The sequence below is a fragment of the Girardinichthys multiradiatus genome, chromosome 8 (genome assembly GCF_021462225.1).
Source record: "Girardinichthys multiradiatus isolate DD_20200921_A chromosome 8, DD_fGirMul_XY1, whole genome shotgun sequence".
In the NCBI taxonomy this organism is placed as follows: Eukaryota; Metazoa; Chordata; class Actinopteri; order Cyprinodontiformes; family Goodeidae; genus Girardinichthys; species Girardinichthys multiradiatus.
This window is the reverse complement of record NC_061801.1, coordinates 33,588,616-33,606,332: the sequence shown is the minus strand read 5'-3', so window position 1 is coordinate 33,606,332 and position 17,717 is coordinate 33,588,616. Positions and strand designations below refer to the sequence as shown.

Genomic DNA, 17,717 nt, shown 5'->3' with positions numbered 1-17,717 from the left:
AGAGAACGTTGAGAGACTCAAGACCCAACACTCTGGATGAGCTAAAGGCCGCTATCGAAGCATCCTGGGCCTCCATAAGACCTCAGCAGTGCCACAGGCTGATTGCCTCCATGCCACGCCGCATTGAATCAGTCATTTCTGCAAAAGGATTCCCGACCAAGTATTGAGTGCATAACTGTACATGATTATTTGAAGGTTGACGTTTTTTGTATTAAAAACACTTTTCTTTTATTGGTCAGATGAAATATGCTAATTTTGTGAGATAGGAATTTTGGGTTTTCATGAGCTGTATGCCAAAATCATCCATATTAAGACAATAAAAGACCTGAAATATTTCAGTTAGTGTGCAATGAATCTAAAATATATGAATGTTAAATTTTTATCATGACATTATGGAAAATAATTAACTTTATCACAATATGCTAATATTTTGAGAAGGACCTGTAAGTACTGGTGCCCCCCAGGGGTGTGTTCTATCCCCACTCCTCTTCTCTCTGTACACAAATGGCTGCACCTCATCAGACTCGTCCGTGAAACTCCTTAAGTTTGCAGACGACACCACTGTCATTGGTCTGATCCAGGACGGTGATGAGTCTGCATACAGACAGCAGGTGGATCGGCTGGTACACTGGTGCGGTCAGAACTACCTTGAACTGAACCCACTCAAGACTGTGGAAATGGTGGTGGACTTTCGGAGAACACCACCCCCACACACCCCTCTCACCATCCTCAACAACACTGTATCGGCCGTGGACCACTTCAGGTTCTTAGGAACAACCATCTCTGAGGACCTGAGATGGTCTTCACACACAGACACTGTTTGAAAGAAGGCCCAGCAGAGACTGTACTTCCTGAGGCTACTCAAGAAGTTCAACCTTCCACAGGAGCTGTTGGTCATCTTCTACACTGCCATCATTCAGTCTGTCATGTCTTCATCCATCTCAGTGTGGTTTGGCTCATCCACAAAACAGGACAGGTCCAGACTGCAACGAATAATCAGGACTGCAGAGAGAATAATCAGAGCTGACCTTCCCTCCATCCAGGACGTATACAGGTCTAGGGTCAAGAAAAGAGCTGCCAAAATCTCTGCCGACCCCACACACCCTGCACATAAACTGTTTAGAGTTTTACCTTCAGGCCGCCGCTACAGAGCACTGTTTACTAAAACCAGCCACCACAGAGACAGTTTCTTCCCCCGGGCTGTTTCTCTGATGAACATTCAATAGAGTACAGAACAACAGCATACAGATGTTGCAAATGCACCTTTTTTATTAGATATGTGTATATTGTACATTGTAAATTGTCAATTTGTATATTCTGTAATGCAAAAACAGAACAAAATAGTGTACTGGAGGCAAATTCCTTGTTTGTATGTACGAACTTGGCAATAAAGCTGATTCTGATTTTGATTCTGATTTTAGATTGTTATGATGCTATTCACAAAGCAACATGCCTAAGCTTACTCCAAAAACATAATGCCCTCTAAATATATAAAACATACAAATATAACATACAAGACTCTACTTGGGCTGTTCCCACCTAGCTTTGTCAACTGTTGCACACCTTATCTTCCAAACTAGATTGGTGAACTTGATTGTGGACAGTCCCAAAAACATATTCTGCAATAGGCTTGTTATCATTTTAGAGTGCTGCAGCCAGAGACTGGAACCAATTATAAAAAAGTGAAAACCTTTATCTTCAAGGTAGAATTTAAAGCCCACAATATGTAACTTTTCATAGACCAATGTTGTCGCTTTTAAAATTGTTAGCCCCTTTGTCTTTCTTGGTAACTTTGGTTGACTGTATGTATGCAAATTTAGTTCATTTACTCGTGTCTTTTTAATTGTCCTTGCTGATATTATGATATTATTGTAAATAACAAATAGGTTTTAATCTGTCCTGTCTGTTTAATTCTGTATAATTCTAAAGTGAAACTACTGCTCCTCATTCCCAGAGCATCTTATGTTAGCTGATAAGTGTTTTAATCAGTCTTTGCTGCCAACCTCTATTGCTCCTAAATTGTACATTACATAAATTCTTCAGATTTCCAATGGGTGCATCAGTACTCCAGTGAATAGAGGGCTCAGTCCACCTTTTTAAACATATTATAGATATATTACAGTGATGAAAGATTTGGTGTCTAAAAATTCACATGTCAATAACACAAGTCATGCACCAGTGCATTGCATGCAGGCAGAGTAACCATAACACTACTGCATCAACAGCACCATTATTGCAGTGTAATGTTGGCTAGCACTGTACTGAATCAGTTGAATCAATGCCTTAAGTATTGTGCTCTTGTGGTTTGACATGTAAAAATCTCAAAATGACCCATTATTTCTCTGCTAACCTTCCATTACCTCTAATTCCAGTTTGTACATCTTCATTAGGTTTTGATCTATCTCAAGGGAATGTGGGTTCAAATCATGAGGGGCACCTGATGTCAGTCATGCGAAAGACAAATAGAGGAACAAAATTTATAAAAATGAAACTCTCTTTCAGTACAGCAATTTTATAAAAAGGTATTTGATTATTGTGACGTTATCAGTTATTGGCTATATATTTCAGCATTTTTGAAAAGAAAAAAGAAAAGACAAAGCAGTGGCAGTGTATTTTAAATAAGGTCTCAAGCATTTAATTAAATGTAACCTCTGTAAATGAGGAAATATTTAATCAGTTTCTTTAATCATGCAAGAAAATGAAATTCGAAAGATTTGGTTCCCTGAGGCTTGTTTTGTTCAGGAAGCTGGTCATCCACTCATCAGAATGTAGATGGCTTTGTCCTTCATGTGTTAAAGTGTGCATCCATGAGGCACTGAACAACCTGATCCCCCTTCATGCTTGAGCAAATTGTTGCAAACAACCTGTCTTTGTAGTGGTTATTATCTTACTGCATAAGTGCTCAAAGAAACCTCATGACTGTTTGTGCACAGTCACACTAATGTTTCTTCTCAGATACCTAGGTATAATTCCAAACTTCAGTTCATAGGCTGGAGATGCAGGGAAACAGACCAAAACTACAACATGACCACCACTGCACAGATGAGTCCACAAAACATGTAACTTAAGAGGATCTTTATTGACTGTGAAGACTGATTCTGTAACACACAGTTTGAGATTATTAAACCTTTATACTATTTGTGAAAATACCTAAAAGGGAGCATTTTTTGCATTAGGACCAAGTTGGACTTCGATATAAATACCAGCATATATAGACAAATCAAACATGCACTGAAATATTGTACTCTAATTAGACTCAGTTTGTGATTTGTGAAGCCTTTACTCTATTTGTGAAAATGACCCAAAAAGAAATAGGTAAAAAAATGGGTTTGTTTAGTTTATTCTAAAATATTCCTAGAAAGTTGTCTCGACTTGTCAATATAATATTGTGGATCATCTTGTCTTGTGAGCTGAATGTTGCACAAATACAAATAGTCAGTAGTTTTGTGCATTTTGTGTACATTTAAGAATGTTGGATAAGACTACCCAATACCCATGAAAAATTTCCTTTTTTTTGTTCCCCTTTAAGGTCTAAATGTTACCTACCTTAAGCAATCTTTAAATACCCTCTCATTGCAGAACATGGCCAAGTGCAAGCACTTTTGATGCTGAATAGCAGCAGTAATTTTAAAAAGCTACAACATTAGAGTGATGAATTTGAACACTTCTGAGTTGAACCCCGAACTCTCTGTGGAAATCATCACAGATGCAATGTCTTATTGCATCCAGGCTCATGTGATGTAATCTGTGTCTAAGAGAATCATTTCATTAAAAGATGGTTGAGCACACCCTACAGTAAACTGAGGGTGAACATGACACATATGGCGAAAGCTGTTTATCAGGGGAATTGCAGTTGTGAACTAGTAGCTGGAACAATCGGAATTTCAAGGTCAAACTTGTTGGCAAAAACTGCACTTACACAGCTTTGTATTGCTTAAACCAGCTGCTACAAAATGTGTCAGTGTATAGTGAATAAAAACGTCCCACGATTATTCTTATTATGCATCATGCAATTGGAAAAGATTTCCTTTGAAAAATTCCTAATAATACATTTCTACAAGGTGATTAATGTGTTTGATTTCTCAGTTCTTTTAGGATTTTAGGATTTTTTTTCCCATACTGTTGAATGTTTATTGTGTTGTGCAAGTTGATCAATGAAAAGAACTAGGCCTGAAAAAATTATTCGGATTAATCGTGATTAAGGGATTATTGAAATAATCATCACCTAATTTAGTAATCGAGTAATTGTTCATTGGAGTGTTCAGGCTCTAAAACATGCCATTTACTGAAAGAACAACCCACTCAGAGCCATAATTAGGCAAAAGTTGTACAAAAAACATATACGTTTTGCATTTAGGGTAAACAACTTTCTTTATCTGTAAATATGCTCTATCCAGAACTCCTCAAGTGGCATAGTTTTAGCCTCACTTGGTACCAAGATCTCCTATTATGCACCTTTTGCTATCCAATTATTAATCGAATAAATGACAAAATAGTCAACAGAATAAAGGATTAGCAAAAGAATTGTTAGTGGCAGCCCTAATAAGAGCTAGTTCTAAATTCAACTCAGATTCATATGTAAGCAATTTTTGTACTTACCTAAAATAAGAGTTGTTATAAGGCAGATTACCCACTACTACACAAGAACAAAATATCGGATTAGCTTCAGAATAACCGCGGACTGTCTCTTATCTTACCACAGTTTAATTTGAAATCCCCCGAAAGGTTGCTCACAACTAATTATGTTTCCCTGAATCCGTAAACATTATTTCCAACTCAGTTTTGTAACACTGTTCTTTCAATATTGCCAGGTGGTGTTAATAAATCTTCTCTGTTTTCCAGCTACTGGTGTGAATACAGGTTTATAAAGTGTTCACAAAGTGCTGGTTGTTTAAAACAGCTTTAATTAATTTGGGTGGGAATAGTATTTGTAGGGGAACAGGAATAAATAATACTATCCTTGTTAAATGGTCTCCATGCATTACAAACCTTCACAAAACACAGAATAAAACAGGGATGGATCAAAAAAAAAAAAAATAAGACATTTATAACAACGTAATGACATTAAAAGCAAACTTGTACAGAATGAGTTAAGACCTGGCTCTAACATCAATCCTGGTTAAGAACTACAACCTCTTTCCTGAAAGAGCCCTACATGAGTTTGATGTTAACCTATAAAATCAGCTCTTCAATTTCATAAAAAACAGTCAGCTCTCAAAACATCCACTGCCTTAAAATGAATAACATGTGAGTGTGTGTTTACCAGCCTAGTGAAATGGGGCACACAGAGGGGACAACCAAATTAAGGCCTTGTAAAGAAATATTTACCACATTGTTTGTATTTATTGCACATTTTGTTTGTTTTGAAAAAGTATTGATACCATTCATAAACGTACTCCTCCTCACCAATGCTGGTACTAATGTCATTTAAATGGTAATTTTAAAAAATAAAGTAGTTTCTGAAATAGTACATTATGACTAGCAGCAACAAGTTAACTACGTTTCCATCAGGAATAACAGATTATCATGTCAGAGTGCATCCAATGAATGCTCCCAATGAGCTACTGTTGTTGAAAGGAGATGAAATTCAGTTGATTTAATGGTCCACAGTGAAATCCCACATCATCAAGCAGGACTTCTCTTCATTGTTAGGTCTTGTCACTTCATAATGGTAATTATTTGTAGCTTTTCTACGTTAGTTTCGGCAACATTCATGAATCCACAGTGCTCAAATGAGATCTAGCTTTTCCCCAAAAAGAAGTGCCTTGGTGTTCCATTCACAGTAGCCAAATTTAATGACAGTTTCAGGCTTTATGTACTATGGAAGTGCTCAGTGTTTGCAGGGTATCATCCTCTGACAAGCAATGACTCAGCAGCCACACATGAGTATGTGCCAACTCTCAATCCATGCGTTGACCTGAGCTCTTTCAGTGTGCCCCAGATGTTTGACAGTATATGCTGGTGTGAGAGTGCTGGTGATGTGCACGTTGTTAAAGGGAAATTTGTAGAATAAAAAGCTTCTCTGTAAGTGTTTGTGTGAGTTCTGTGCTGCAGACATCCTTTTTCTTTGCTTTCTGCAGAATGAGCGGGAGAACAATGGGCACATTGTATGGACGGCTGGCAAAAGGCAGGAAGAGGGGGAGACGTGAGGGGAGGGGGGTGAGAGGGGTGCAAGAGAGTAGAGAGTTTATGTGCAAAGGATGACACACATGAAAAGAGATGAAAACAGAAGAATAGAAAATGTATGTTCAGTTTTACTCTTTTACCATTTTGGTTGTTACTACAGTGCCAGGTTAAAAAATTGTACACCCCAATTACAGATCCATTACACATTTATATTCAGTATATTAATTATAGCAATTAATGTCATATTTATTGTGTTACTTAAATTATGCATTTAAACTGTTTGTTCCAGAGTGAACTGACAATACAGGAAACATCTTTAATGAATTTGAACATCAAAAACCTTGGGTACAAATATGAATTTTTTGTGGACTTTCATTAATTTACACAGTGTCACAATTATAGTGATGAATTCAAATATATAGATACATCACCTTTTATATTTGGATGAAAAGTACTTAGAAAGTTGCACCTCAAGCACCTGTTTTCTAGTCTTTTGTAGTCATCAAGCTTCTGGTATGAATAAAAATGGCTGATGTATTTGAGATCATCATCTTCTTGAAATGCTGTGTCTAAGTGTAAAAAATGTAGCTCTTTGTTTGATGTGACATAGAAGATAATGCTCCTTTTTGCGATCCACTTGATTAATAATCCAGTACCGCCGGCAGCAGAACAACCCCATTTCATGATACTACAACCACCGTGCTTGACAGTTGGTGCAATGCTTTTAAATTGAAATGCCTAACCTTAGCTCATGAAAACATACTTCTTGTTAGTGTGGCTAAATAGTTCAATATCTGTCCTGTCTGCGCACGAAACTTTCACCACTACTTCCTTTGGGCTTTCAGTAAGCAGTGCATACAGTAGGTGTAATTTGTTTTCTTTGTAATGTGCTCCATCTTCTCTCCTGCTTTGCACCCTTTAATAGAGGAAAAGACAATGTATCTGGTTTTTGCTTTCACATTTCACATTCCTTTAACAATTATGATATATCAGTACAATTTAAAATGTGATGTACTGCAGTGATCTTTGATCTGTCTTATAATTCATCCACTTATGTTGTCACTCTTTTACACTTCATGATAGTTTCATTTTAAACCTTACACCCAGAAAACCACCATTATGTGTGAATTGTTCATGCACCTGGATGAATTGTGAAAAGTTTGAAAAGTTAATTTATTTCAGTGATTCAATTATAGTAAAACTATTATACAGGTGCATTATACATAGAGTGATGTATGTGACGCACATGTTGGCCGAATTAGCCCAATTTTTAATCATATACGAGATTTACTTTTTACATAAAATTATAGAAATACATTTACATTACAGTGATATTCTAATTTATTAAGATGTTCCACCCCATGGCTTATAGCTTTTCTGGCACAGCTGATGCCTAGGTTATACAGTAGGGCAACAACTGAAATACAGACCTGAATGCAGTCAGCTACCCCAATACTAATTGTTCAAAATGCGTTGATCCTGACCAAACCAACTACTCTACTCTAGTGTAAAGCGTTTTGAGTGTTCAGTATGACTGGAAAGGCGCTTTATAAATTCAGTCCATTTACCATATCACAGGTTATGTTTATAGACTGTAGATCCATTAAGGTTCTTGGCATGGGAAAAGAAAGCTTAAAAGTATGCTTTCATGTGCGTAGAAGAATTCATATTTTAAAAGAGAAGAAAATGTTTTTAGACCTTTTGAGAGACATTTTCTCCATACGTTTCATGGAGATGGTTTGAAGTAGCACAGCTGCAGGCTTAGTAGGTGACTTCTTAACAACTAACTGGATGAAGTTTTATTTTGCTTTGTCTTTATTGTTTGCATATGCATTTCAGAGAGGCTGTAAGTTTTTTGTATGCTACATTTAACAGCATGTGACTATAACATTTGTTAATGTTTGCATAGTTGGGGGTTTATTACATTTTGAATAGTTTGGAGTTACATCTGGGTTGAGATTAGGCATCGGGCCATGTCAAGCTTCGAAGCATTGAAAAGAAAGTTCTGGTTTCAAAAGTGCTAAAATTTTACCTGTTATTAGAATGCCAAAAAATGGTTTTGGAGTGACTCAATCCAGCCTGCCGACGGGGGGACACACACACACGTCTGTCGCCCTGGGCCCAGTTTGGAGGGATGGGGGCAGGATCATGGGAAGGGGCCCAGTCTGCAGTGTAAAGACCGGAGCAGAGCAGAGGAAAGCGATGTGGGAGTGGCTGCCCATGTGGCGTGGAGAGAACATAGATATCATTATCATAACTGTAATGTTTGATATAATATGCTGTGTTAGCAGCAGTTAGAATAATTGCTGCTTTTCTCTTTTGAATAAGATAAGTTAGATGATGTTAAATATTTTTCTTAATTTTGTTATACAGTGGTATGATTACCAGAGAATACTCTGAAAATTAGAAACATCCACAAGAACCACTGGGTGTTTTTTAGATTGGGTAATGCTGAAACACCAAATGTGCTGAATGTTGCCAGGCAGCCAATAAGCTGTTTGTTTTGTCGATATGTTACCTTTAAGCATAAAAATTCACATTAATAAAGTCTGATGACTTGGTTGTGAGTCTGAGTTGTCCTTAATGTTCAGATGTTGTCTTGCTGTCAGTGCTTGAGTAATGATCTCACTCATATGAATTCCAGGGTGGTCCTTTCATAGCCTGTCAGACACACTTTCACACACAAAACACACTTATTCCCTATTCCCCACCCAGCCAGAGATTATCACACATCACTAACAAGTATGGAGTGTATCCTCATAATAAAGCTTTGTTCTCTCTCTAACTCCAATGGTTCACTCATTCCTAAAAAGTTAATTTTTTTCCTTCCACACAAACTTCAGTTTTCACATTAGTTTCTTAGATTTTCCTTTTTCTGACATGCATATGTACACACACAGGCGTTGAAAGTTGGAAAAACCAAAATCCCCCTTTTTCTTGTCCTGTGTCTTGCACAATCACTCCCTTAACAAGATGTACTGTCCAACTGTTGCACACAACACAATGACATGATCTGCTTTTGCAGGCTCCAAGGGTCTGGTGAAAGTGTGAGGAATGAGTAGCAAAAGGCCACTGACACTTCCTCCACTTTCTAGTGCTGGCAACCTGCCTCAAGCGTCTAATGCCTTACTGACTGCTCCCCTCCCCTCCCAGACGTTTGATGGCCATAAATCACACAAGACAAGCAGAATAGATTAGCTTTTATGTGCTCTGGTAGTTGTCACTAAGGTTGCCTTATTCTGGAGTTAGTCTTGATGATATCATTCAGATGCTACTGCCTTCTAATTGCTGAAACTGCTTAATCAAAACACAACTGTATTACGGATCAAAAACAAGCGGACCCAAGATTCAGCCAGACACAGTACTGAAAATTTAAAAGGTTTATTCAGCCATAGGAAAACGTCACTCATGTAAAACTCCACACAGCTTCTGGGAATCACTGGGGCAGAAAGAGGGATTATTGACTTGTAGTTTCTCCAGATATTGCAAGGATCAGAAAAGTCACTAACCTGCTTTTGTCTTGGGTAGAACTTGAAACCCAGAGGGGAAACCTCGGTGGGTGGCAGGCAGTGATCTCCACAGTGCAGGTAAGAGAGACAGGTGACTTTAGGCTGAATAATCCAAGGGCTAGGCTGGTTCAATAATCCGGGGACAGAAACAGGGTCAATGATCGGAACAAAAGACGTCAGGCAAGGAGCAGGCTGAGGCATAAACCAGATGCAGAAAACAGGGTCGAAAACCAATATCCAAAAAGTCCGACAGGGAGCAGGCAGAGAGGCAAAAATCCAAGAGGCAAGGCAAGGTCAAGAAACAATGATCAGACAGGAAGGAACGCTGGATATCTACTCACACGATGGCTTTCAAAAATCTGGCACCGTCTGCTTGTCAGAGTCAGTATATATCAGGGAAGACACAGGTGTTTGGCATTCCACAGATTGCACTACACTGCAGCCGCCACCAGGTGCATCTAATCTGCTGATTGCAGCCAGGGAGACAGGGTAGAGCAGATGTGCCAGAATCATAACAAACTGCTAATTAAAAACTTCAAAATTAATTGCAGGTTAAGAAATGCTTTAGAAATTTAATAAAAAAATAGCACAGTCACTGCAAAGAGAGAATATTAAAGAACAAACGATAGGAGAGAGATGACTTTAATACATCATTGCTAATGCTACAACTTCCTGATTGAATGTTGAACCCACAGACTGTTTTCTGCTTACTCTATATTTGTTAAGCCTAAAAATTTGTCATTTAGAACTAAAGCTTAAAAGGTTGATGCCTTTCTTTACTCATTGCTATTTGCAGTAACTTGAACTAATTCAAAATCTTTCTTCTGCTTATTTTTGCTCATGTAAAAATTAATATGACATTATATCAAAATAAAATGTATCCTTAGTCTTAAGATGAGGGGTTTGTTCTCTTTCTTAACCATTGAAAATGGATGAGAAAGTAATCTACTGTATTAGCAATTGTAAACCAAAGAAAAGACAAAAACTAACTCAAGTATAACTGAAGAATTGATACTTAGCAACTGGAAAACAGAGAAGATACTATAGTTTTTATTAAGAGTGAAAATTTCTTTTTACGATTTGTAGAAACGTTAATGATTAAATTAATGTAGGTATATACTACCAAGATGACTAGTGAATTATTTTTGGCTAACATTTATTGTATATTATTAATATACTTTATTATATTTAATATTAATATACTTTATTGTATTTATTTAAAATTGTATTTGATAGACCAACACAAAGTAGCACATATTTTGAATTTGGTAGGAAAAGGATACAAATTAAAATCTTGGAATAAACTTGAAATACAATTCTGTTTAACTGCCTATAGTCTGATACCCCTAAATAAAATCGTGAACAATTACCTTCAGAAGACAATTATTATAATATTTTTTTTATAGATAGATAAATAGAGCCCGCATTTGTGTAATTTGATCTCCATTCAGTATAGCACAAATTCTAATTCATAGACAGCTGAAGGCAAGCTAACTTCTCTCAGCTGCTTCTCTAGAGAAATTGTGAAAAATCAGTGGGAGAATCTGTCAACAGAATAACTATTAAGTTCTCTACAGAAATCTGGCCCTTTGGAAGAATGGAAAGTCATCCCATTAAATCTATAGCATTTTATTTTGCAATAAGCCATGTCAATATGTAAAAAATAATTAATAATACAATAATTAATAACAATAATAATTAATAACAGTTCCAATGCCCTGTGATTGTTCCCTTCTCACCCAATGACCACTGGAGATAGGCTCAGATTAGCGGGTATAGACATGAATGGATGGAATTCCAATTTCATAAAACTGATTGTACCATCATGATGTAATATTTTATTGACAGATCAACAAAATGCATCTGCAGATGTTCCATGTAAGCCAGTAGTGGGAAATGTAAAAAGAAACAGTATTTGATGTCTAAACTCATTTTTCAGATCAGCAGTGTAAGCATTTTTCCTCAATTTCAATATGCTAAAGAAGTCTATAGCTCACGTAGCAATCATTTCAACTGAGAACCTTTGAACTGTGTCAGATTTTATTTATGCAGGACTGAGCTCCAAGGAAAAAAAGTGGGTTGTTTTCTAAACTTTGTGTCAATTTGCTTTCAAAACATTCTCCTGCAAATGACATTTACACCTAAGGTTGAAAATAACCTTTGACACACTTCAACTTGTGCTCAGTGTCGTTTTAGTAAGTTTGCAGATTAGTTTAGTTGTGCACATTTGTGTGCGTATTTTTGTATAACAGCAGAAAGAAATTAAGCCTTCATGGATTTTGATATTCATAAAAAGGAAAATCATGTTTCCATAAAAACACTGGCTTTAGACCAAAAACTCTTAATACTTGTTCCTTTATTCGCTTCCATTTTCCACAGTTCCTTCCTGTCTCAGCGGTCTTTGTCTGTATCTAATTTACACACAAACAAACACCCACCAACAGACCCTCTTCCAGCCATGAGGTCCTGTTTCCGGTCTGGGGTGTATGAAAGAGACCAGCCTGCATCTGTGTAGGACTGGAGCTTATTGCACACGTTTCTGGGGGCAGTATTTGTTTGCGTGTGTGAGCTGACACGTACAGGTCCTTCTCAAAAAATTAGCATATTGTGATAAAGTTCATTATTTTCTATAATGTAATGATGAAAATTTAACATTCATATATTTTAGATTCATTGTACACTAACTGAAATATTTCAGGTCTTTTATTGTCTTAATACGGATGATTTTGGCATACAGCTCATGAAAACCCAAAATTCCTATCTCACAAAATTAGCATATTTCATCCGACCAATAAAAGAAAAGTGTTTTTAATACAAAAAACGTCAACCTTCAAATAATCATGTACAGTTATGCACTCAATACTTGGTCGGGAATCCTTTGGCAGAAATGACTGCTTCAATGCGGCGTGGCATGGAGGCAATCAGCCTGTGGCACTGCTGAGGTCTTATGGAGGCCCAGGATGCTTCGATAGCGGCCTTTAGCTCGACCAGAGTGTTGGGTCTTGAGTCTCTCAACGTTCTCTTCACAATATCCCACAGATTCTCTATGGGGTTCAGGTCAGGAGAGTTGGCAGGCCAATTGAGCACAGTGATACCATGGTCAGTAAACCATTTACCAGTGGTTTTGGCACTGTGAGCAGGTGCCAAGTCGTGCTGAAAAATGAAATCTTCATCTCCATAAAGCTTTTCAGCAGATGGAAGCATGAAGTGCTCCAAAATCTCCTGATAGCTAGCTGCATTGACCCTGCACTTGATAAAACACAGTGGACCAACACCAGCAGCTGACACGGCACCCCAGACCATCACTGACTGTGGGTTCTTGACACTGGACTTCTGGCATTTTGGCATTTCCTTCTCCCCAGTCTTCCTCCAGACTCTGGCACCTTGATTTCCGAATGACATGCAGAATTTGCTTTCATCCGAAAAAAGTACTTTGGACCACTGAGCAACAGTCCAGTGCTGCTTCTCTGTAGCCCAGGACTGGGGAATGCGGCACCTGTAGCCCATTTCCTGCACACGCCTGTGCACGGTGGCTCTGGATGCTTCTACTCCAGACTCAGTCCACTGCTTCCGCAGGTCCCCCAAGGTCTGGAATCGGCCCTTCTCCACAATCTTCCTCAGGGTCTGGTCACCTCTTCTCGTTGTGCAGCGTTTTCTGCCACACTTTTTCGTTCCCACAGACTTCCCACTGAGGTGCCTTGATACAGCACTCTGGGAACAGCCTATTCGTTCAGAAATATCTTTCTGTGTCTTAACCTCTTGCTTGAGGGTGTCAATAGTGGCCTTCTGGACAGCAGTCAGGTCGGCAGTCTTACCCATGATTGGGGTTTTGAGTGATGAACCAGGCTGGGAGTTTTAAAGGCCTCAGGAATCTTTTGCAGGTGTTTAGAGTTAACTCGTTGATTCAGATGATTAGGTTCATAGCTCGTTTAGAGACCCTTTTAATGATATGCTAATTTTGTGAGATAGGAATTTTGGGTTTTCATGAGCTGTATGCCAAAATCATCCATATTAAGACAATAAAAGACCTGAAATATTTCAGTTAGTGTGCAATGAATCTAAAATATATGAATGTTAAATTTTCATCATGACATTATGGAAAATAATGAACTTTATCACAATATGCTAATATTTTGAGAAGGACCTGTATTTGTTTGCGTGTGTGAGCTGACACTAAGCAGTATGGTCCTGGTTCTGCTTAGCTTTCTTTGGTTTGAAAAGCATCTTATAAGCATAGATGCCCACAGTCCTTGACTTGATGAAGAAAAAAATAATTTAAGCTCAATTTTACACCAAAGCTTATTAACATAGCTCAAACAAAAACGCACACACATATAACCACAGGTTTATGGTTTGTCACACATAGCAGGGATGCATGCATGCACATAAACACACCAGTCATGCATAGCATTGCTGTAAACATTGACTCACAGACAGCAGGCGTCTTGTCTTAGACAATCATTTCAGACGCCTTGCTCCTATAAAGCTACTGCTTCTGGCTTAATGATGGCTGTTTTCCATATGTGAAACAGTCAGGGTACCACACACACACACACACACACACAGAGAGAGAGACATTCCCTCACATAAACAGCTACCAAATAAGCTGAGTGTAAAGCCAGAAGGAATTTTGTTTTTTTTCCATGCTTCAGATCTGGCTTATGTATTTTTTTAACTGCATGTTATGAAGGATGAGTGTCTTTTGCTGAAAAGAGACAAACCCATAGTTTTTTAAAGAATAGAAAGTAACTTAAAGGAAAACAAAGAAATTCTAATAGATATTCACTGATATGAAGTAATTAGTCTGAATACACATTTGAACCATATAAGAAAATGTAATTAATTCACTTGAATCCTGGGAGATTTCTTTTTTTAATTTTTTGGTCAGAATTAAGATCATGGTCATTGGTTAAGTTTAAAATTAATTCAAGCAAACAATATTCCCAATGAAACGGTCCCAAATTTAACTGCAACTTGTTGAGGTTTTCTTAAAATACTTCAGTTAAATTTAAAGTCCGGTTCTATGGAGGTAATATTAGCAATTATTGTCTTACCTGCAAGGGATTTAGCATCTAAAATAAAAATTTGACAAGCTTGATTAACACAATAAAGTTTTATTACAAAATGAAAGAAGATGAAGAAAAAGAGATTTTTTAAATCTATTTTCTATTTTTTTGGATAAAATGTCAAAGACTCTTACAATATGGAACTATAGAGTTACATGTTTAAATCAAATATCAATAAAGCTCTAAATAATTTTTTCTCATTTCAGCAACCATCACCGCCACCATGGACGAAGACCAGTGCTACTACAATGAGACCATCTCCTTCTTCTACAACCGCAGTGGCAAGCCCCTTGCTACTGACTGGGACACCGTCAGCAGGCTGGTGATGGGGCTGGGCATCACTGTGTGTATCTTCATCATGCTCGCCAACCTTCTGGTAATGGTCGCCATCTACGTCAACAGGAGATTCCACTTCCCAATATACTACCTGATGGCCAATTTAGCAGCTGCTGACTTCTTTGCTGGACTGGCCTACTTCTACCTAATGTTCAACACAGGACCAAACACTAGGCGGCTGACTGTTTCAACATGGTTGTTGCGTCAAGGCTTGATCGATACCAGTCTGACAGCATCGGTGGCCAACCTGCTGGCCATCGCCATAGAGCGTCACATCACTGTCTTCCGCATGCAGCTACATACACGTATGAGCAACCGACGTGTAGTGGTGGTGATCGTTATAATCTGGACTATGTCCATAGTGATGGGAGCGATACCCAGTTTGGGCTGGAACTGTATCTGCAGCCTTAAAAGTTGCTCCAACATGGCACCACTTTATAGCAACTCCTACTTGGTCTTTTGGGCGGTCTTTAACCTTTTGACATTTGTTGTGATGGTAACGCTTTACGCCCACATTTTTGTCTATGTGCGGCAGAGGACCATGAGGATGTCGCGGCACAGCTCTGGACCGCGGCGCAACAGAGATACAATGATGTCTCTGCTCAAAACAGTGGTCATCGTGTTGGGTAAGAATAACTTATAACCTATTTATTTATCCTATGTATCTCTTTATCTATCCAAAGTGCCTCCAAAGGGGATTTATGTTCTTTCAAGTTTCTTTACCTTGTTTTATGTTACACCACATGCTTCACTGTATTTTTAATTTAATGTATTTTAATGAGATTTTTTATAGAACTTCATAAAGTAGTAAATCATTGTAAAGTGGGTGGAAAACAAATGAAAATTTTATTCAGCACCCTTTACTCAACAAAATTAAGTGCAACTTGCTGTCTTTAGAAGTTACTTAATTACCAAGCAGAGCAGGAAAAGCAGAGGTAGCCAAGAGCCTCATTATAACTCTAAAGAAGCTGTGGAAATCCATAGGACTGGTGTGACAATAATCAAAAGGACACCTATAGGACATCTGTAGCCTCCTTCAGATTATCATTTGTTGATAAACATGCAACCAAAAACCTTTATGGATCATATTGTTATTGACATCATACAAGTCATGCTTCTAGGGTATGCAGCTGGAACTGCAAAACCAAAAATGCATGGCCTGCCACTTCCATCACTTGGTTGAGCAGTATGCATTAGATACATTGCCTGGCCAAATAAAAAGTTGGCACAAAAAAAAAGGTCACACACAATATTTCATTGGACCGCCTTTGGCTTTGATTACGACATGCATTCGCTGTTCCATTGTTTAGATAAGATTATGCAATGTCACAAGATTTATTTCCACCCAGTGTTGCATTAATTTTTCATCTTGCATTGATGATGGTAGAGTCTGACCACTGCGCAAGCCTTCTCCAACACATCCCAAAGATTCTCAGTGGGGTTAAGGTCTGGACTCTGTGGTGGCCAATCCATGTGTGAGAATGATGCCTCATGCTCCCTGAACCACTCTTTCACAATTCGAGCCCTTTGAATCGTGGCATTGTCATCTTGGAATATGCCCGTGCCATCAGGGAAGAAAAATAATGTATTGATGGAATAACCTGGTTATTCAGTATATTCAGGTAGTCAGCTGACCTCATTCTTTGAACACATACTGTTGCTGAACCCGGACCTTGCAAATTGAAGCCGTTTTCTAAAGGCTACAAAGCTGTTCAGTCCCAATCCCTTGAGTCCCCTTCACATTGTGCGTGTGGAAATGCTTTTACCCTCACTATTAAACATAGCCCGAAGTTCTACTGTTGTTTTCCTTCGATTTGATTTCACCAAACGTTTAAGAGATCGCCAATCATGATCATTCAGGATGTTTTTCCGGACACATTTCTTCCTTGAAGACAAAGAGTCCCCACTATCCTTCCACTTTTTAATGATGCGTTGGACAGTTTGTAACCCAATTTTGGTAGTTTCTGCAATCTCCTTAGATGTTTTCTCTGCTTGAAGCATGCCAATGATTTGACCCTTCTGAAACAGACTGACATCTTTTCCATGACCACGAGATGTGTCTCTCAACATGGTTGTTCAAGAAATGAGAAGCAACTCATTGCACCATTTGGGGTTAAATAACTTGTTGCCAGCTGAAGCATAATCACCCATGCAGTAATTGTCCAATGGGAGGCTCGTACCTATCTGCTAAGTTAAATCCAGGTGGCGACTTTTTTTGGCCTGGCAACGTATATGTGGGGTATTTATCCTATCTTAGCTTTGTGTCTGGATCGTCATGCAGGCATGTTCAGTGCTTAAATACAAGAGAAAGAAAACAAATGCCTTGTGGCATCCGCAGTATGTGATTTTACTGATCAACATATTTCTCAAATCACCAGAACACTGAATCATCTACTTTCCCTTCACTGTTGTGCCGCTGTCTTTGCTTTTTATCATATCACCACGTCACCCTTGTTGTGCAGTTCCATCTTACCCTTGTGGTTATAGGGTTGTGGCTGCCTCTCAAGGTAGATCAGATTTTTATTTGGACAAAAATAAATTTAGATCAAGCAATATTGTTCTTCTACTCAATTATGGACTATTTTGTGTTGGTCTGTTTCATAAAATCTCAATAAAAGGCGTTAAAGTTTGTGGTTGTGACAACTGTGAAAAAGGTTTAGGGTTATAAATAATTTGCAAC

General features: G+C 38.2%; 1 protein-coding gene across 1 annotated transcript in view; it reads left to right on the top strand.

Annotated features, from left to right (window-relative positions):
* The window catches only part of lpar1 (lysophosphatidic acid receptor 1), a 58,061-nt gene that overhangs the window by 7,402 nt on the left and 32,942 nt on the right, over window positions 1-17,717 (top strand). The window contains exon 2 of the mRNA XM_047372352.1: window positions 14,908-15,663. Within this exon, the coding sequence (XP_047228308.1) occupies window positions 14,925-15,663 (739 nt within the window). The 5' untranslated portion in view covers window positions 14,908-14,924. The remainder of the gene's footprint in view (window positions 1-14,907; window positions 15,664-17,717) is intronic.